The 20,247-nt window shown below is 55.7% G+C and overlaps 1 protein-coding gene across 1 annotated transcript; it reads left to right on the top strand.

The window, feature by feature from the left end:
- Positions 1 to 6,517: 6,517 nt before the first annotated feature.
- On the top strand, positions 6,518 to 19,119 carry pav (kinesin family member pavarotti). Its single transcript, XM_037236195.1, has 16 exons — positions 6,518 to 6,725; positions 8,880 to 9,057; positions 9,575 to 9,761; positions 10,293 to 10,491; positions 10,970 to 11,164; positions 11,485 to 11,683; positions 12,017 to 12,155; positions 12,495 to 12,694; positions 13,478 to 13,588; positions 14,276 to 14,492; positions 14,996 to 15,204; positions 15,754 to 15,900; positions 16,330 to 16,515; positions 17,271 to 17,378; positions 17,682 to 17,813; positions 18,171 to 19,119. Exons 1-16 carry the CDS (start codon positions 6,715 to 6,717, stop codon positions 18,354 to 18,356), a joined length of 2,604 nt encoding a protein of 867 aa, XP_037092090.1. The 5' UTR covers positions 6,518 to 6,714; the 3' UTR covers positions 18,357 to 19,119.
- The last annotated feature ends 1,128 nt before the right edge of the window (positions 19,120 to 20,247 follow it).

Raw genomic sequence — 20,247 nt, 5'->3', positions numbered from 1 at the left:
TGTCGCTCCCGGGCCTGTGGATCCGGGCGACTGATCCGGCCTGCTGCATGCGGTCCCGTGACCGCGCTCCGCGGCTCTGTGTTACATCGTGCGCCTCCGAATGCGGGCCCCCGAGATATGCGCCACCAGGGGCCGTAGTGGGCGCCTCGTTTGTTATGAATCACATTCCGCCGCGGACTCCGACCGCATCATCCAAAGGCAACAGACGGCCGCCCAGCCACACGGCCGGCGTTACTGCCGCTGTGAGGACGTGGCTGGTGAATAGCTTTGGCCCAGCACGATCTCTCGGCACAACGCCCAGACAAAGAGCGCTGTGGGCGAAGGGGTGGCAGAGCGGCTTGTGCCCCCCCCCCCCCCCACGGCAGCGCTGATCCCATTGCTTCAACGGTTCCGCCACCGCGTCAATGCTCTGCCCCGCCCGCCCCCAGACACCAGTGTGAGTCCCAGATTATCCGTTTGATCCCCGATGCTGTCAATCCTGATGAAGCCCCCCTTCAGACACACATGTTTTCGTTGATGAGATCCGTAAACGTCTTGCAACTGCAGTACCGTTCAGGACAGTAATCCAGCCAAATACCACGTCATACCGAGATTCCCGACGTTGTGAGCTAAACCGATGCATCCCACGCGAATCTTACCCATTCATGTCCTGCATCCACGTACTCTGACATTATTCATTTCAAAGCCGGTCTGTGGCTCTCCGCGCGAGCGACCTAAAATGCACTCCGCTTGCTGCGGAACCGAACGGCGCCCGCCGGCCGCAGTCAGCGAGGCCGTCAGCTAGGCCTCGGGCAATCCTGGGCCGCAGGTCATCAGCGGGCAGCGGGGCGCATCTCTTTGTACATGTCACACTTAAATCAATGAGCGAAAGGATATTCATCGAATCACCGCCGATCGCATCGGCACGTAAAACCGCAGGCGACGTGAAATAGTCGCTGCGTTTTGCGCACATAAAGGGGAAAGCGATGCATACACGAGGCACGCACAGGCACAGGGACGGCTGTGCGGCTTCGGTCGGACCGCAAGACACCAGATCCTGTTCAGTGCCCGACTCGACCGAGGTCCTCATTAACATCCATAATGACGCCCATCGTTACAGTAACACAATGTCACCCACGGCATACGTGGCTAACACAGCATGCTTGTGTTGACACTGCGGTACGCGGCCACAAACGTGCGCAGCGTGGTTCGGTTGAAGATAGGTGCTGGACCCAAGCACGCAAGGCAAATGGTAATAGAGGTGAAGTAGCCATAGCAGAGGAGCATGACTGATCGCCGACCCATACCGGGCTCTTACTTTCATTCGAGCTCTTGGCTTCGTTTCTGCTAGCACGCCACAATTGCATGGGGAAAAATGTGGCCAATTGTGGTATCCTTTACGAGCCGGAAACTTTTAGACCATACCCAGAAACACGAGCATGTTGCTAGGTGGTGCATTCCACAGTTCATGCAACATACATGTGAACGGGACAGCCCATCCAGCTAACGCAGTCCTTTGGATGTAATTTGCATGACCTTGCCGTGTTTTCAGAACCCATGATTTCTAAATGCGCCAGTGATATATAGTATCTGATGTAATCCTTCAGTCAGCTCGAACATGTTTACTCTGGTGGCGACGACGAGAACCCTGAAAGGCGTTCTTCGTTCTCTAAACAGTCCTCGGACGGTATCAAGTCACACAAGCAACTCAGGTTATACCGTTCGCAGATCAAGTCAAACCAAGTCGCAGCACGAGCGTGCGCCGCTTAATCCAAGGTGTAACACACGGCTCTCTAGTTTGCAGACGACAGAACACATAAAAGCACGAAATGGGAGCTATGCGACAAAATCTTCCGTCCTCAGGACCAGTACAGCACAAGAAAAGCTTTCGGCATCCTTTGGTGGGAATAGGCAACACTTAGGCAGCACAATGTCCTCGATACAACATAACTGGTCATTCTTGACAGGGCGCCTTCCCGTGCGTGGCCACAATCCGCCGCCGCCAGGCCATCTTGCAGCACAGCCACAGAAGTAACCGGCTATCAGTACCTGAGCGGGCAAAAGCTCTCGTTCCGCAGCCATTCTCGTCTCGTCGGGATACAAAACTCGCTAGCGTCGGGCCTAATGGCCTGCATTGTCAGACGAGCCACTAACGGACTTATCTAAGCCGCCCCGCAGAACGTAAACCGGCCATTAGCGGCACCCGAGAGAGTGAAGGCCACGCACCCGTTACCCCCCGACGGCCGGCACCGCCGCTGCGTCTCGGGGGCCGGTCCGGCGGCGTTCCGCGAAGCGGCGCCGGCCGGCACGTGTCATCCTGTTTGGCGGTGGCCGGCCGGCCGCCGACAGACGCCGTAAGTGGCGCAGCCGACACCCGCCGCCGGGGCGGTACACAGAGAGGAGGCGCGCGGCGGCGGCGGCCGTGCGCAGCGGGCGGCGTTCACCGAACGGCCCGGCGGCCGGGGCCGGGGCGCTTTCCGGCCCCATTCTAATATGGCGCATAGTCTGCACGCGCGCCGGTCGGACACGGACACGGGCTGGAACGGCCGGCGGTCAGCGGGCCGTGCGGCTGGGAGAAGTCGGGCGACCCGCAGCTGCGCGCGCCCGGATCGGGCAGATTGTGGCCTACATTGCGTTGAAGCGGTCAGTAACTAACCGAACACCTGGACCCGGTGGCATGTGGCTTACACGCGCCACGGCCAGTCAACCGTGCCTGGCCAAGTAAAACCCCATATCACGGCTGTGGTCGGCTGACACCGGGGGTGTCCAGTTCTCTACTGTCCTGGTTTCTGGCGCCATGCCAGCCGCGTTCCTCATCCAGACGTGACACGATCTCGGTCCGCTCGGCCATTCGCCTCCATTTCTTGCACTTCCGCGACTGCCTGCGTGAGGTCATTAACTGGACATCATAGAGGCCTGCGCGAACAGATCTGTTTGCCAAATAAATAGTGTGTGGTTTATTTGACCAGCTGGCACATCCAAGCATAACGTGCCTATTACGCGCCCGTCTCATTGCCGTTATTGCTGTTTATAAATCCAGGCTAGCCGAGCAAGTATCCCTTTCTCAACCAGAAGATGCATACGGAAGTACTGTTCGGCGCCATGGGTGAAGCTTGGTATCTCTTAACAAGGACCTTGCCTTCGCCTAATGGTCGTTTCAGCCCCCAGACGCCGTGCCGAAAACGCATTCGGAAACATTTGGGCAGAGCGTACAAAAATTGCGAAATGCCTCCTGCTGCCGAAACGAGCCAGGCATACCGAGCAGGAGCAGCTCTGGAGAGTAAACGTGCAAATGCACGTCATTACTGGAATACATTAACGCTGGAAATCAATTAAAAAGGCGGCAGGACACCTGCTGTCTTCCGCGACATTAGCCCGATGTTGCGCAGGCGACCCGTGGCCACCGTCAAGGGACCAATTCACGGATCATGGCTGGGCAGCTACAGACGCCAACAATAACAAACATCGAGTAAGCGGATCACTTCCTTCCGTCGAAACCGTGATCGACTTAACACCAAGCCTCTCGGTACTGACTTTGAAGCCCGTCTCCTGGGAACACAGGCTTTCACCCGAAGGGCCACCATAAACAAACCAGGTAGCTGCTAACCATGGAAGAGTCCCAAGCAAAGCGTACACAAGGAGGCCGGGTCTACCGCAGAGCAGAGGACCGTTTGCACGCTCTAACGCACCAGTACGATCCTCCGACACATTTGGCGACAGGAAACACGGCGGACGTATACACGAGTCGATAAGAGCAGAAGTCCGTGACCGACCACAGGCACGGAAGACGTTCGGGCGGGAGTGAGGGGAAAGGGCGGTCAGACCGGGCGTGCTTATTGCCGAGCGTTTATGGAAAACACAGCCCCCACCCGCCGTCTGCCATCACGTCCGTGTCGCGGGTCGTGCCAAAGTGCCGCTGGTGTCCATGCCAACACCAGGCAGAACAGCTTCAGAGCGCTGACCCCTGCCAGGAAGTGTTACGTTTTTTATCAGCATTCTACAAGCATTGCCTAACATGCTGTTCAAACTGTCCCATGGCTGGGGGTGTCCATCCTGAGGAATGAGCCTGGCTGTTCCAAAAAACCTGCAATCTAACATGCTCAGAAAATGCCTCCGGAAAGCAGGCAACAAATCCAAGCAAATGGGGGACAGAATTGCATGGCTCCCATCCAGTGCAGAAATATCTACATACTTGGAGTGAAAGAATGATGATATTTTAAGCCAATACATCCTGACTCAGCTTGCACTACCTGCTGTTTCTCCTTTTACTTAATATCTGCCAGTCAGCATTGTGCTGGCTGGAGGCCAAACCAGCAAGCATCTAGGCACCTCTAGCTTGGCAAACCTGCTGGGCAGGTGTCACATGGGTGGGCTTAACAGATCTGCTGCCCATGTCACTGTAAGGGGCAGAAGGCAACTCATTATCAGCCAAGAAGATGAGCTGCAGGCAGGATATACCATCACACAACCATAACTCTCTTAGCATGATGTAACATATGCACATTGTACACTCAACTCCATAAATTTTGAAATATTGCCCAGTCCAACTTTTATATCTTAGCACTTATTTGACCAAGAGAAACAGTCAGTGGTGAAGTGTTGGTTTTGAAATGAGGTTGGCAGGAAAACATTTTTCAGAGCTGGCATGGCAATATCAGGCAGATTGATGTTCATAAACCTTCATGTCAATTGCTGTTTAAGGCAATAGCAAGAATCATACTTAGACTTGAATTTGACTCACTTTTTGGTACAATTACTCATAGAATTTCATACATTTGAAATAATACATATTGCCCTATCCTCCAGACTTTTGTATGTTTCTACTCACTTCCTACATACATAGCTCAAGAGCAATTTTTGACAGCCCAATCCCTTCAAAATGCATGAGCATCTGAAATTGGGTGCAAGACTGGTCACAATAGCAGCTACAACCCAGTGCCTTCTTGCCAGAAACTCATGTCCAGGCCTTCTTGCCAGAGAGCTGGGTGTCACCTGCAATCAGAAAGACCCTCCACAATTTGGTCCTTGGAGACATAGGGAGCTGTCTCTGGAAGCTGAGCTAAAGTCTGCATCACTGGATAGTGGCCCAAATCAGTGGTGGCTATAGCATCAATGCACTGTTGAGTCAATGCATGCTCATTTGCTGGGATGCTTGCTGTCAAAATTCAGGTTGTAGTTTGCTGCACTGCTGGTAAAATCTGGGCCATCTATTTTCTTTTTCCCTTTGCAACATCTTGTTCTCTTTTGCATGCACCCACAAGGTCTCTGGCAGGTTAAAAGCTTTCAACAAGACCAGAATTTAAGATGTGGCAGCCTCACTGTCATGTGTTAGCAGCATACTGTCTTCCTTCTGCACCAATGGTGGATTTTCATATTCAGGTAGGAAAACTCTCATTCCCAGCTTTGGGATAAAGTGAAAAGCCATTTTACCTTCTATTTTATCTACAGGAGACCCCATATTAACATGTTTTGAGGGTAACTTTAGACATTTTCCTGATTATCCTCCAGCTTAACTTATGACCTACACCTCTGGTTTGAACAAAATACCAACTTGTCATATCATTATGTGCTGCGGGCAGATGGGGAGGTGAAATGCATTCACACATTCAGCTAATCAATCAGACTATACCTTTAAAAATATGGGCATACTTACTTTTGCTTCTTAATGTTGGTAGCCCGACACTTCGTCCTGGAAGGTACCGATCGATGGAAGCGAGCTGTGCTGCTGTGGAGGCGCAGGCCGGAACTATGCACACCGTCTTCTCTTTCACTTATGAGCTCAACCTTAGGCGTACACGAGTGATATAGCTACGCAAATCGATGGGACAGATGAAAAGTAACCAAGTACGCACCTATCCACCCTCCTACCCCTGCACAACCTCGCGAGGGAATGAACCGAATGAATGACGGCGCCCTCATAAAACGCCTTCCTAACTGTTCCCAACGTCTTCTGCCCTGCGGAAAATATGGGAAAATAGTAGATGTCCTAGCTACTACCAATCAAAGCACTGGCATGTGCCAAAAGCTGCGCTATGATTGGTCTAGAGGATCATCGTTGGGCTCTCGTTTACTAATGACAACAGCACTTATGAATGCGGCGTAAGGTGCACCAGGAATGTCTCCAAAATGTGACTCGTTCGTAGAAAGAATGAACTTATAACGGAATGTACTACTCATGTGCATTTATGGCAGCTATAGTTTCTGGTATGAATTTTGCTTAAATTGCATGATCTTTTTCTAGGGCTGAGTTAAGTCTTTTCATGATATTCAGAATTGTTCTTGTCGTGTCATATTTGACACAGCAGACGAACATACCCATTGATGACGCATCAAAACTGGCTTACCTAAAATAACATTTTATTAACTCCTTTTATAGCGACTCAAAATACCAGTTCAATTTAATTTTAGCTGCATTCTTGCGTTATCAACGCAGGAAGTGTAGTGGCTCCTTCTGTGGATGGCGATTTTTTAAACTCTACCAGACCTGTGCGTTGATTGGTTACCACGGATCATTTTGAACAACACTGCCTCTAGACGAATTGTGACGCGGGCAGTGAAGGTGTATAGGCTTTTTCGCGCACTGTTCAAAAAAGTATTTTCAGCTGTAAAATTTACGTTGAGCAAACGGACGTCGTGCGAGAGTTTTTTATTGCGAGGAACCGCCCAACCTTTATGAGAAGGTAGTGATTGAACACAAGTGGCTGCAGGCCGTGAAGAGGCCGTTCCTGAATCGTGATGAGGCCTCTGTAAGTTGAATCGCCACTTCTACCGTTGCATGTTTGATGCAGTTTGAAAATTATGGTCATTTATGATGAAGATAGAGGGTTTTTTTTACTGATCTTGTTTGATCAGTTTTGTGTCACCATTGTCAACACCTGGTGTATTAAAGCTCTTAGAGAGGGAGAGAGAGAGAGAGAGGAGAGAGAGAGAGAGAGAGAGAGAGAGAGAGAGAGAGAGAGAGAGAGAGAGATATATATATATATATATATATATATATATATGTATATTTGTGCACATATTACCAGAATCCAATTGAGATTTTCAGGGTTTGGGACCATTTAAAAAGTTTGGAAACTTGAAATGTCAGCTTTAAAAAAAAATTGTGTCGTAGTCTGAATGTAACCAGATGAAACCTTTCAAATCCAGCTTGTAGCAGTACAGAACTTGTGTGGGCTGTGTGTATGATATGTACTGGCATGAAGTGCGGTTTGGTGCACCAATATATGCATTGCCTGTTCAGTCATCAATGTATTCCTGTTGACAATGTTTTTTGTGCTTGCGTGATAGTAGCAAAGTGAATTCAATTTCTTTTTGTTTTGTTTTCTGTAGCACATCATGTGTTTTTCTATGTGTAGTAGTTGCACTGTGCACACTTCATCTGATGCAGCTTATTTAAATGCATAGTTGTAAAATCCTGTGTTTTTGTGTTTTTTATGACAAAAGATTTAGGCATGGTATGGTGGGTATGTTGAAATAAGTGGTAATTGTCATAAATATGGCACACAATGTAAGTGGTTTTGCACTTGTAACCATCCTTTTCCCATTAATGTCTATGCCATCCAATCTCACATGACCAATATGCAAGATTTGTGTACATCACATTCAGGATGCACCTGGGCCAGTTTTCAAAACATCCCTCCACTACACTTTGTTTATGTGCCTAAACCTGTGCCATGCATATGCTGGACTCAGGTTAGGGCTAATTGTGTTGTATGCTCAGCTTATTTTTTGCTTGAAAACATGTTTTAGATGCTGTTTTCTGAAATATGTTTGGCACAACATGCATATTTACAGCATGGCAATTAAGATTGCAGCTCTGCAAGCAAGTTACATAAACTTAAGATTTGTAATCAACAGGGAATACTAATATGTTAGGTTGTAATAAGCAGGAAATGATCTTCTATTATGCATAGCTTGAAATGGTTTTTTGATATTTAATTACCGTAGCTACCTGCGGCCGGATGCTAAAACTTGAACCAGCCAGATTTAACCATAAATGTTCCACTTTATTGAAAGATATTATTCACTGGTTGTTTCAAAAATCACTTTTAATTCTGACATGTGCCCAGGTGTAAAAGCTGCTGAGTTGTAAGATGCTCAAAGTTTCTACATAGTGTCAACAAATTATATTTGACTAATTTGGGGTACACCTATCTCCTTAGTTGCCTGGTACTAAAATGACAGTGAGTCGTATTGAACCATGAATATGCTGTTTATATGAAACATTATTTTTAACCAGTCATTTTGAAAAGCACTTTCAGTTGTTATATATGCCTAAGTGTAAAAATTGCCCAGTTGTGAGATGTTTATAGCTGATACTTGGTGTAAGTAGATCACTGTATATATATATATATATATATATATATATATATATATATACATGTGTGTTTTTCATATGTATATATATATATATATATATATATATATATATATATATATATATATACACATATATATATACACATGTGTGTTTTTCTAAGGGATAGGTTGCAGGAAACATCATTTTCAAAATTTAGTGTCAGTGCTCAAAATGTTCAAAGGAAAATTGGTAATGTCTCCAGGCTGGTGATGGATGCCTTAGCCTGAAGTAAACAAAGGGATAGTTGTAGTGTGGTTCTTTTTAGCATAGGTTTCGGTAGTTACTGAAACATCACAAATTATCACTGTTCAGATGTGTTAAATCACTGCTAAATTTCTATCAGAAAGGAAGCATTCCACCCCACGGGTGTTCCATGGTCTGCTGTGTTTTTGGATATGTCTTACAAGCTCTTGCCCAGGATGACATTTTGACCAAGAGAGGCTAGCATACTGTGACTGCCAGCATGCTGACCTAATGCGGCCCAGCTCAGCGACTGCTGTCGCTGTCCGCACTCGGCCTGATCCTGTGCCCATCTTGCCAGTCGGACCAAGGCGGGCGTGCGCAAGACGCCGGGTCGGCCGGCGCGGCCGGCGCTGCCCGAGGGCGTCGACCCGGTGCAGGTGGTGTGCCGGCTGCGGCCGGCCGCCGACGGCGAAGAGAAGTGTGTCGAACAGCTGGACGACACGGCCGTGCTGGTCACGCCGCCGGCCCACTCGCAGGTCCGTCCCCGCCGCCCGCCGCCCGCCGCCCGCACCCGCCGCTCCCGGCTCGCTCGACGACGGCTACTCCGCGTGTAGCCAGCGTCTCCCCGCATGTAACCGGCGTCTCCCCCACGTGTAGCCGGCGTCTCCTCGCGTGTAGCCGACGTCTCCCCGCATGTAACCGGCGTCTCCCCCACATGTAGCCGGCGTCTCCTCGCGTGTAGCCGGCGTCTCCCCGCATGTAACCGGCGTCTCCCCCACATGTAGCCGGCGTCTCCTCGCGTGTAGCCAGGGTCTCCCCGCGTGCAGCCAGCGTCTCCCCCACGTGTAGCCGGCGTCTCCCCGCGTATACCCAGCGTCTTCCCGCGTGTAGCCAGTGTCTCCCCCGCGTGTAGCCGGCGTCTCCCCGCTCAAAGCTGTGTCCACGCCTGTCATCTGTTAAGCCTGTGAAACGAATTAATTTTACCGTCTGCAAGGCATGGTTGATCGCACGCCGCATGCATCCTCCTGGTCACTGCGACGCGCCGGGCGGCAGGCTTTCCGGTACGGCACGGCCAAGGAGCAGCAATACAAGTTCAACGTGGTGTTCCCGGAGTTGGCGTCGCAGAAGCAGGTGTTTGACGCGGTGGCGCGGCCTCTGGTCAGTGATCTGCTTAGTGGCAAGAATGGTCTGCTCTTCGCCTACGGCATCACAGGCAGTGGCAAGACACACACCATGATGGGTGAGGGAGCGTGCGACGGCGGTCCACAGCGTGGTCACGCCGCACCGAATAAACCCGAATGTTGTGAGGGCGCACGCGTTGAAACGTTATTGTGTGCCGGTATGACTAAGGGCATAGTTAGAGGTCGAGTTGGTAGTGCGAACGTGGAGACTGTTGCCAGCCGGTATCCTGTTAACACCGGTGAACGTAAATGGCCTGCCTATGTAGTCGTTGCTAGGTGTTCCCGAAAGTTGCGGCCCGAGTGGTCTCTGTTGTTGCCTGTGAAGTGCGGTCGAATGACGTGTCGTTTTTGTTTTTGTTGTATTTTTTTGTATGCTGCCTGCGATTGAATGTGGCTATGAACGTGCTGGCCACACTGGTTTGTGTGTCAATGTGTTCTTTGTATCTCTTGCATAAGCGTCCATTCGAAGCCTTGGTGTGGAGTTCATAATCATAAGACTTGTAGGTGCCCAGATGGGATCACTTTGAGGCAACAAGAACCAGCAGTGCATCTGTATAGGTTTCAGCTTCGCACACTGCGGACTGCCTCAGGTACTCCGTCTGACGGCGGCATCATGCCCCGGTGCATCGACGTCATCTTCAACAGCATCGTCAACTACCAGGCGCGCCGCTACGTCTTCAAGCCAGACCGTCTGAACAGTTTTGACGTGCAGAACGAGGCGGACGCCATGCTAGACCGGCAGCGGGAGATCCTCAGCACGCCCAAGCCGGGAAAGACGCCGCGTAAGAGGTGAGCGACTGGGCAGGGTGGCCTTCGCCACGCTGTTAGTGCCGCCGGTCCGATCTCCAGCCGCAAAACCAGCGGCTGGAGGGCATCTGACGTGCTGGTGTGGTGTAGCGCGCTCGGTGCTGGCCGCCACAGGCTTGTACTACTTAAATAGCAAACCGTGCGCTGTGGAACCCAGTATGCAGAGACCTCTGCCCAGACTAGGGGGCTAGGGTACCCTTGCTCATGCCTTAAGGCGAGATTTAGGCAAAGTTATATATATATATATATATATATATATATATATGTATATATATATATATATATGCATATATATATATATATGTGTATATATATATATATATATATATATATATATATATATATATATATATATATATATATGCATAAAGCCCCAGATGATGAGTGGCAGAGCGCCGTCTCCCTCCATGACGTCAATGGTGCCCTTTGTTGACGACTGACGGCCGTGCGTCGTCGGCAGGCGTGTGGCACCGGCCGGCAGCGGCAGCGTGACGCCCGAGGAGAGTGATGCCGCCTCCACGCGTGTGCCAGAGATCAGCCAGGTGTCCGGCCTCGACGAGGACAACGCTTACGCCGTCTTTGTCTCCTACGTGGAGATCTACAACAACTACGTCTACGACCTGCTTGAGGAGGTCGCCCCGGAGAATATGAAAAAGTGAGGCCACGGGCAGCCCCTGTAGTTTTTTTTTTTTGTAGGCAGCCCCTTTGGACAAGGACGAAACACGTAGCGCCGCTGTTCGATGCTGATTTTTCAATGTGAACCCCGAACCCCGCATGCTTCAATATGATTTGATGTATTTTCTGAAAGAGGCTCGTACAATCGTACCACCACTTGGAATGCGTGTAAAACAGTTTGATGGACCTGCTCGCATTTGTCGACTTCAAAAACCGACCACGCCACGCAAAACAGTAGGCGCCGGGCAAAGGTGCCCGGCTGGACGCGTCTGCCTCACACCCAGCCGGTGCGCTCGCCAGGTCGATGCAGTCCCGCATGCTGCGCGAGGACAACAACAAGAACATCTACGTGCACGGCGTGAGCGAGGTGGAGGTGTCGTCACCGAGCGAAGCGCTGGAGGCGCTGCGGCGCGGCCAGCGGCGCCGCAAGGTGGCACACACCACACTCAACACGGAGAGCAGCCGCTCCCACTCGGTCTTCACCATCCGCGTGGTCCAGGTCAGCGGCGCCCGCCCGGCCGGTCCTGGAGACACGGGCTCCGCGGGTGTGTCAGAGCGTGCTGGGGACGGTGCTGTATGCGCGCTGGTCAGTGGTGGGACTCTGCTCTGGCGGCTGTGGCTGGGTCGGTGCCTTATACCCGGTCGTCCTCGGCCTCCGTTGTGTGGCGTGTGTGCGGTGCCCGTTCTGATGGCGGCCGTGCCCAGCGCAGTGGCCTGGTCTCGGTCGCTCTCGGCTGCCGGCCCGACACGTGTGTCCGCCTGACCGGAGGTGCTCGCTCCACCTGGCTGCGCTGCGCGGCTGACCGGCGCCTTCGCTCCACTCGGCCGATAGGCGCCGCTGGACCCGCGGGGTGAGGAGGTGCTCGACGACAAGGCGCTGATGGTGGTTGGCCAGCTGTCGCTGGTCGACCTGGCCGGCAGTGAGCGCACCAACCGCACCAAGAACAACGGCGACAGGCTGCGCGAGGCAGGTCCGTGAGCAGACCCCGCTCTCGTGGCCTTTCGCTGTCTGCTGAAATGGGGCTCGTAAGGTCTTAGAGTGCTTGTTAATGAGTGTCAGGTTCAAAGTCTTCTGTCGAACAGCTCCTAGAAGCGGTTGCTGTAGGTTTGCGTTGTCGGCTATGTAGCAAAAAACTTTATGTTTAAGATGTACTGGGCAGTGACATAGTCAGCTATTTATTCCTCCTTCTCCACTTGTTTGGTTTCGTGGTCAATTTGTGAGCTGATCCCCATCGCACGAACTCACTGTTTGCGTGCCTCAAGTGTCTGAGTGTGCTCGGTGTCACGCGAGCCGTGCCGTCTGCGCCCAGGCAACATCAACAACTCGCTGATGGTGCTGCGCACCTGCATCGAGACGCTGCGGGAGAACCAGCTGACGGGCGCCAACAAGATGGTGCCGTACCGCGACTCGCGCATCACGCACCTCTTCAAGAACTACTTCGACGGCGAGGGCAAGGTCAAGATGGTCGTGTGTGTCAACCCGCGCGCCGACGAGTACGACGAGACGATCGTAAGTGGGGCACGGCCGCGTTACTGGGGTGAGGCGGTGGGCGAGTACGACGAGACGATCGTGAGTGGGGCGCGGCCGCGTCGCTGGGGTGAGGCGGTGGGCGAGTACGACGAGACGATCGTGAGTGGGGCGCGGCCGCGTCACTGGGGTGAGGCGGTGGGCGAGTACGACGAGACGATCGTGAGTGGGGCACGGCCGCGTTACTGGGGTAAGGCGGTGGGCGAGTACGAGACGATCGTGAGTTGGGCGCGGCCGCGTCACTGGGATGAGGCGGTGGGCGAGTACGACGAGACGATCGTGAGTGGGGCGCGGCCGCGTCACTGGGGTGAGGCTGTGGGCGAGTACGAGACGATCGTGAGTGGGGCGCGGCCACGTCACTGGGATGAGGCGGTGGGCGAGTACGACGAGACGATCGTGAGTGGGGCGCGGCCGCGTCACTGGGGTGAGGCGGTGGGGCTCCGTGCGGGCGTGGAGGCTAGCGAGACGGTGGCGGGTCCCACGAGTGTTGATGAGCGGCGGCCCGCTCTGGTGTGTCGTGTGTTGTCTTTGCTGTATGACGTGGCAAACCTCTCCTGGGTGTCCGATGGTGATGGTGACCTGATGATCCCCCCCCCCCCCACATACAAACACACCCATCCCCGCCCGCCGGCTCGCTCGTCGTGACCTGTATAGCCGTCGGGCACCGCCGACTATCCCGTCTTCTCCGTGAGCACGCACGCTGGTGTGTGACACCGACGCTTGCTAGCGCCAGTGTGTGACGGACGCGTGCGGCGGCGCCTGCAGCACGTGATGAAGTTCGCCGAGTTGACTCAGGAGGTGGTGGTGGCGCGGCCGGCCGACCGGCCCCTGGACGTCGGCATCGGTCTCACGCCGGGCAGGAGGAAGGCCAACCAGGTGAGAGCGGGGGACTCACACCGCGGCCGGCACCGCACCGCTCGCTCCCGCCCCGGAGGTGCTGACCCGTCCAGCCTGCCTGGCCACTCTGCACTCAGGCCACGCAGCACTGCGTGAAGTCCGTTGCGTGCGCTGCCGGACTTTTTGTTTCAGCGCGTCTCCTTTGATAAATTCCCGCTCAAAATATGCGACCACCAGATTTAGCAACACCAGCGATTTATGTGTGGTACTTTGTATGTGATGACTGAGCGAAGTTGGTGCGGTCATAGGGTCGGTGTCAATGACCGTCAGCACGCGGCTGCTGCGTTCACGTTCGTCTTTCCTGGTGTTTCTGATCTTGGTGTGACCACCCCTGGTGTTCAATCTCTGGTTTTAGGGCAAACCAGCGTCAGCCGATATGCCAGGTTTGTGATCGAATTGGCCTGCGTCCTGGAGCGTGTCGTGACCCTTGTCAGTCCTTGTCGCCGTGACCTCTGTCAGTCCTTGTCGCCGTGACCTCTGTTAGACCTTGTGATCTTTGTCAGTCCTTGTCGCCGTGACCTTTGCCAGTCCTTGTTGCCGTGACCTCTGTCGGTCCTTGTCGCCGTGACCTCTATCAGTCATTGTTGCCGTGACCTCTGTCAGTCCCTGTCGCCGTGACCGCCGTGTCAGCCGGAGGCGTGACCTTTGTCGCCATCTGACCGTCAGATCCTGCGCGAGGCCCAGCGCCGCCTGGGGTCGGAGGTGGGCGCGCCGTCGGACGCCTCACCCGACGAACTGGGGCCCGTCTTCTGCCTGGGGCCCGTCTGGCCCAGCATGGCCATGACGCCCGGCGAGGAGGAGGAGACGGTGCGCTGCCTGGTGCGCTTCCTGGAGCGTCGCGTCCAGTTGCGCGCCACCCTGCTGCACGACCTGCACCGACAGCGTCAGTACCGCGGTGGCCGCCGGCGCGCCGCTGGCACGGCCCCCCGCGCACTGCCGGCGCGCGCCGGCCGGGTGCTGTGTTGTGGGCGTCCTGGGTCGGCCGCTGGGGGTAGATACATGCTAATACGGTTTGGTTAGTTGTGTGCTGGGTGGTGAATGAAAGTGTACCAGGACCCCGTGGTGAGTGCGGGGCTGACACTTGCGGGTCAAACGGCGTCAACATGTCCAGAGTATGCGGCTCGCCGTAAGGCGCGCCGAAGTAAGCGGGCTGAGTTTTTCAGTATTATATAGACTTGGCTGGGTACCAAGTTCGGCGCGCACGGGCTTCCCAGGTCACGTGTTCACGGGTCCGGCACGTGCTGCGTGTTGGGTTTGAACTGAATTGACGTCTCGCCGGCTGGCGACATCTGCTTCGGAATCGCGTGCGCGGTCATTGAAGGCGTCGACCCCAGCCGCGGGCAGTCGCGTCGACGCCTGACCGGCCGCCCTCGCCGCCGCCGACAGAGGACGCGTTCCGCCAGCTGCTGGTGAAGACCGAGATGGAGATGGCGGCGCTGCGCCAGGAGAACGGTACGCTGCGCGCCGCGTCGGAGGGCAGCGGCCGGCGCACGGCCGCGCTCGAGGCGCGCCTGGCCAGCGCCGAGGCCGCCAACGACAGCCTGACGCGCCGCTTCCGCGAGCTCAACGACAACCAGGCGGCGCTTGTCAACGAGGTGAGCCGGTCGGGCGGGGTGATGGCCGAAGTCTGGCGCGGAGGGCAGGGGTGAACCGCATGGTTTGGGCGAGGGTTTGGTGCCGGATATGGGTGCACGGAATTGGCTGCAAGCGATCAGCCTGTGTCGCTTATATTATTTGTTTTCTTTCCACTCTTCAGTGAGGGTCACGACTGCGTAATATTCAGTTCCTGGTTTGTTGTTTGGGTGTGCGTTTTCGTTGTGCCGCGGTAGATAGCGGTGGATACCCATGGTCGCCTGCGCATAGGCCATCAGCAGGTAGAAAAATAGATGCATCGTCCGGTAAAGGACGTACGTAGCGCCACCCAGGTAGGCATTGCATTATATGTACTCAAAGTGGACAAACCGCCAAACGCATGTCAGTTGGATTGCGTTTGACGCCACCGCTGTTGAGACCCTCGCCTGGGTCCGTCCGTTGCGCCGTCCGCCGGCGGGCGCTTCGTCGCCACGTGCCCTGTCACTTGGTGTCGTCGCCACGGCACGTGTCGCCCGGCCGGTGACCCTGCTGGCCGGCCGCCTGTCTGACAGCTGGACGAGAAGGAGATGAAGCTGAACCAGGAGGGCCTGGAGCGAGAGCGCGTCAAGCAGCGCATGAAGACCAGGATGCAGATCGAGAAGGAGCGGCTCGCCTCCGACATGAAGAACAAGATCAAGGTCAACCGGGAGCAGATGAAGGTGAGTCAGCAGTTCCGATCGGTGCGCTTTCATGGCTTTTGTCATTGGTAATGGTTTTTAGATAATTTTCCTGTTCCCGCAGATTCGTTGTCATTGTCAGGATCGGCTCTGTCTGTGGAATTAGAAAAGGTTCTGCGTGGAATTTCTCGAATTTTTGGAGGGCGCTCAACAACACCCATGCGACGGTCGCTCGGCGGCTTGCTCGACACACGGGTCTAACCCGCGCTCCGGTGGCGTAGTCGCACTCGGCTGTCGGACGCCTGCGCCCTGGGACGGTCGCTGGGCGGCTTGCTCGACACACGGGCCTAACCCGCGCTCCGGTGGCGTGGTCGCGCTCCGCTGTCTGGCGCCTGCGCCCTGGGACGTCCTGACTGCGGCGTCGGTCGGCCTGGGTCGTCCGTAACACAGCGCCGCCGTCGCTGCCGCCAGACGGAGATCCGCGCCAAGGACGAGAAGCTGCGCGCGCTGCGTGACATCATCAACAACGACGACGCGCGGTTCGCTGTGCCGTCGGCGCCGCCGACGCCGGCGCCGCGGCCCAGCGTGTCGGGCGAGGCGGCCATCCGGCCGTCGCGCTCCGACCCGCGCCTCTCGGCCACCCCCCAGCCCAAGCGGGTGAGTGTGGGACGCGCCGCGGCCCGCCGGTGACGCCAGTGACGTATGTGCTCAGATGTGGCGGCACCGGCGGCCGCCTGTGGCTGCTGTCAGTCGACGCGGTGTCGAACGCCGACTGTCACGGCTGACCAGGCTGTGACCGTCGGCGGGCTGAGTCTGCCGCAGACGTGGCGGCGTAGCTGTCGGCGCTTTGGTGGCGATTCGAAGGGAGTGACAGACGCTGTCGGATGGTGCCACAGCGCCACGTGGGCTCAGTTCCCGTCTGAGGTGGCGTGTTTTCCCGGCGGGGTGATGCATTTACCGCGGACGGTTGTGGTATCGCATGCCATAATGGTGTGCTATCTGCCATGCCTGGTAAAGGTCCGCCGGCTTGGTCAGGCTTGGTGGGAGCTGATTGTGGTGCTGGCAGAGTAAACAGTCCACGCGGCAAAATTTCGTTTTCAGCGATGCCATTAAAAAAACCGGAAGATGGATGATGGTGCGTGCTGGGTGTGGGCGGTCAGCATGTGTGTCTGGGGCGGTCGCGCTGAAGGTTGGCCACAAGCCACCTGCCTCTGGCGCCTTATGTGCGACCGCTAGCACGCGGCCGCAGCTGTGTCGGTCGCTTCGCCGGCGGGCGGTGCTCTGACGGCCGCCCTCGCCGTCGGACGGTGCTCTGACGGCCGCCCTCGCCGTCGGGCGGTGCTGCGGTGCTCTGACGGCCGCCTCCACCGTCGGGCGGTGCTGCGGTGCTCTGACGGCCGCCTCCGCCGCAGACTGTGCCCATCGCCAATCCGCGCCACCGCCGCTCCAAGTCGACTGACGCCGAGGTGTGGCTGGACCATCGCCCCGGCCACGTGCTCGAACTGGCCACCATTTTCCAGGTAACGAGCTGCGGCCGGCCGCTGTCTGTCGGCCATCCGGTAGGCTGCCAGTGGACCGATAACGGGTTGATGACGGGTGACGCTGAAGGGTTACGGGAAACACTGCTGGAGAACGCTGACTGATCTCTGCGTGTCACATATACTGCCTGCCTCGCTCTACACAAGCGCACCAACTCCCCGTACTCAAACCCCAGCACCGCAGTCCCTGGGCTAACTCGTGGCCGTCGGTACGCTTGGTCTCTCGTGTCCCCTGCGTGTTTGTCCCGTGCGGGCTTTCAGTGCGCACTCGCGGTCCGCTTGCAGCCAAAGATGAAGAAGCGCAAGTCGGTGACGAAGCTGGACGCCAAGGACGTGATCAACGACAAGACGTCCAAGTACGTGCTGACCCATCAGGACCAGGACTCGGCCGGCGAGGTGGAGACGCACAAGATCAAGGTGAGCCTGCTTGCTCGCCCCTTCCCGCCCCATCCTGCTCATCAGCTGCTCGGCAGGGCGCGCGCTTCACTAATGCGAATTTAGTCCGTGGGAAACGCTTTCCTCCGTCTGTGTTCAGTGTTCGTTCTGCTTTGTGTCTTATGCGCGGGTCGCGTGCTTTCTGACGGGGCCCATCAGCATCGACTCGCAGAGCGAAGATGTAAACAGCTGTCTTGAGTGCACCACCAGCAACTGTCCAGCAACTGTCTGTCAGCTTTCGGACTGGTCCGCCTTCGCCGGCGCACCACACACACCAGCGCCACCGTCTGGTGCCGCTGCCCGTCCGTGTCTAACGTCGGACCCTCTCTGCCGGCGCAGGGTGACGTGGTGCCGACGGTCGGCGGCGGCCGCGCCGTTATCTTCAACGACATGGAGACGCTGCGCCTGTCCAACCCGGGCGCCAAGCGGCCGTCCGACGAGCTGGGGCCCGGCGTGGACCGTGAGCAGACCCGCGACCGCTGCTCCACTGCGCTCGAGGGACACTCCAAGCGGCACAAGACCTGAGCGCGCCGCGCGGCCGCTGCGTGGCGGCGTCCACTGGCAGCTCGGGCGGGGTGTGGGCGTCGCCGGCGCGGCACTGTGCGGGTAGTGGTGGCGAGTGGCACCGCGGGGAGCCGCGGACTGTGCCCGGGCAAGGTGGCCCAGGCCGCGTGCGGTGCGCTGGGGACAGTGCGACCGCTGGCGTGGCACGTGCTGTGTATACGGTGATCGTGCCGGCTCAGCACCAGACTGCAGGTTGTGCAGTTGGCCGAGCGCTGGACGGCAGACTGCTACGGACCGGACTGGACGGCAGGCTGCTACGGACCGGACTGGACGGCAGGCTGCTACGGACCGGAATGGACGGCAGGCTGCTACGGACCGGACTGGACGGCGTGCTGCTACGGACCGGAATGGACGGCAGAGTGCCGGCTTGCGGTGCGACGCGCGCCGTTTTATAATCGCGCGGATCGGGGCGTGCTCGCGGATGTGAATAGTATTTTACGCCGGGACGTGCGCGTGTTGCCGTGGGCGTCCGAGTGTATCCGGCGCTGGGGAATGGTCTTCTGTCGCCTGTGTAGTGACACTCGCGCGGGGCTTGTAGTGCCCTGTAGCACCCCTGCCGATGGGTTGATGTAAGTGCGTGAGCCGAGCCGCGCAGCATTTAACCGCGTACTTAATGTCTGTCCCTCGTTGCTAGGCTGAGCTTTCGTGTGCGTGTGCCCGGTCTTGTTATAACCAGCTACCATGTACCAGATACCTAGGCGTTACAATAAACCATGCAACTGTCTTCTGTTGCTCTGCGGCGACGAGGGTAACGGCTGACTGTCGAGGGACAAACGAGTGCTCGCTTGAGCCCTTCTTAGAAACTGGCTTGATGCTCTGCATGACCACATGGTCGTCGTGTGTAAGAAAGTGCATGTAGGTTGTGAGGCACGTGTCGCACGATGTGCTACGAGCGCAGCCGAAAGTCGCCATCTGCGCGCCGGCCAAAAGATGCTGAAGACTGCTGAGGAGTCCCTAGTTGAGGTTCTTTGCCATATTCACTTAGAGTACAATGGGTTGGTAAATATATACGGGGATGGTTCCAAGCCAAGAAGGGACGAGGTGGTGCCGGTTGGCCAAGTTTTCACATGTTACATCACATGGTGCACTATGCTCAAGTGTGCACTGCTCGATTGTTACTGTTAGATTGCGCTGTGAGAGAGGTGCTGTCTTACGCAGAGAACTACCGAGCGGAGCGTCATTTATATGTACAGACTCTATGCAGCATGTGAAAACTAAGCATGCCTTAGTGAAGGACATCTGACAGCGGGTGGCAGTTTTTGAGAGGGCCGGAAACACGCGGTTTTTGTTTGGGTGTCATTGGGCTGGTGGGGAATGGAAGAGTCGACGCTGCTGCTAAAGGGAACGCAGATGGCCCTCCACTCTGCTTTGGTCCAAGCACCACGCTTCAAGCGGTTGTTGTCTGGTCGTTTGGCAACACAAACTGGCAACAGGCTTGCGACCAGCTGAGCACAGATACCGACGATAGCGTGAATGATAAACTCAGGACAAGACAAGACACGGTGGATGATTGGGTGTCCTCCCAACGCGACAGCAGCAGGAACGAAGTCGGCATTTATCGCCTCATTATCGGCTACACCTACGGAGCTCACATTTTTCTAGCAGGTCAATGTGATCACACACTGATAGTTGCCCATGTGACTACGCAGTGTCACTACTGGAGCTGGGCGGCAGCGTTCCTTTGGCCCGTACGCCCGGCGGGGAATGGCTGCCTTGCTTCATTAGGGAGGAACCTGTCTGAAGCGAGGGCCATTTAAACTTTGCAGAGCACGTAGACTCTCAGATAATCTGTTAACCCGTGTAATGCTCCGCGACTGTGTGCGACTCCAGCTTTGAGACGCCTGTCAGGCTC

The sequence above is a fragment of the Pollicipes pollicipes genome, unplaced genomic scaffold (assembly GCF_011947565.3).
Source record: "Pollicipes pollicipes isolate AB1234 unplaced genomic scaffold, Ppol_2.1 Scaffold_7261;HRSCAF=8764_pilon_pilon_pilon, whole genome shotgun sequence".
Lineage (NCBI taxonomy): Eukaryota > Metazoa > Arthropoda > Thecostraca > Pollicipedomorpha > Pollicipedidae > Pollicipes > Pollicipes pollicipes.
This window is presented reverse-complemented; position numbering and strand designations above follow the sequence as displayed.

Coding starts and splice junctions, on each gene's coding strand:
- pav (XM_037236195.1), top strand. Junction 11,165..11,484: donor GCCCCGGAGAATATGAAAAA/GTGAGGCCACGG, acceptor TGCGCTCGCCAG/GTCGATGCAGTCCCGCATGC. Junction 13,589..14,275: donor GCAGGAGGAAGGCCAACCAG/GTGAGAGCGGGG, acceptor TCTGACCGTCAG/ATCCTGCGCGAGGCCCAGCG.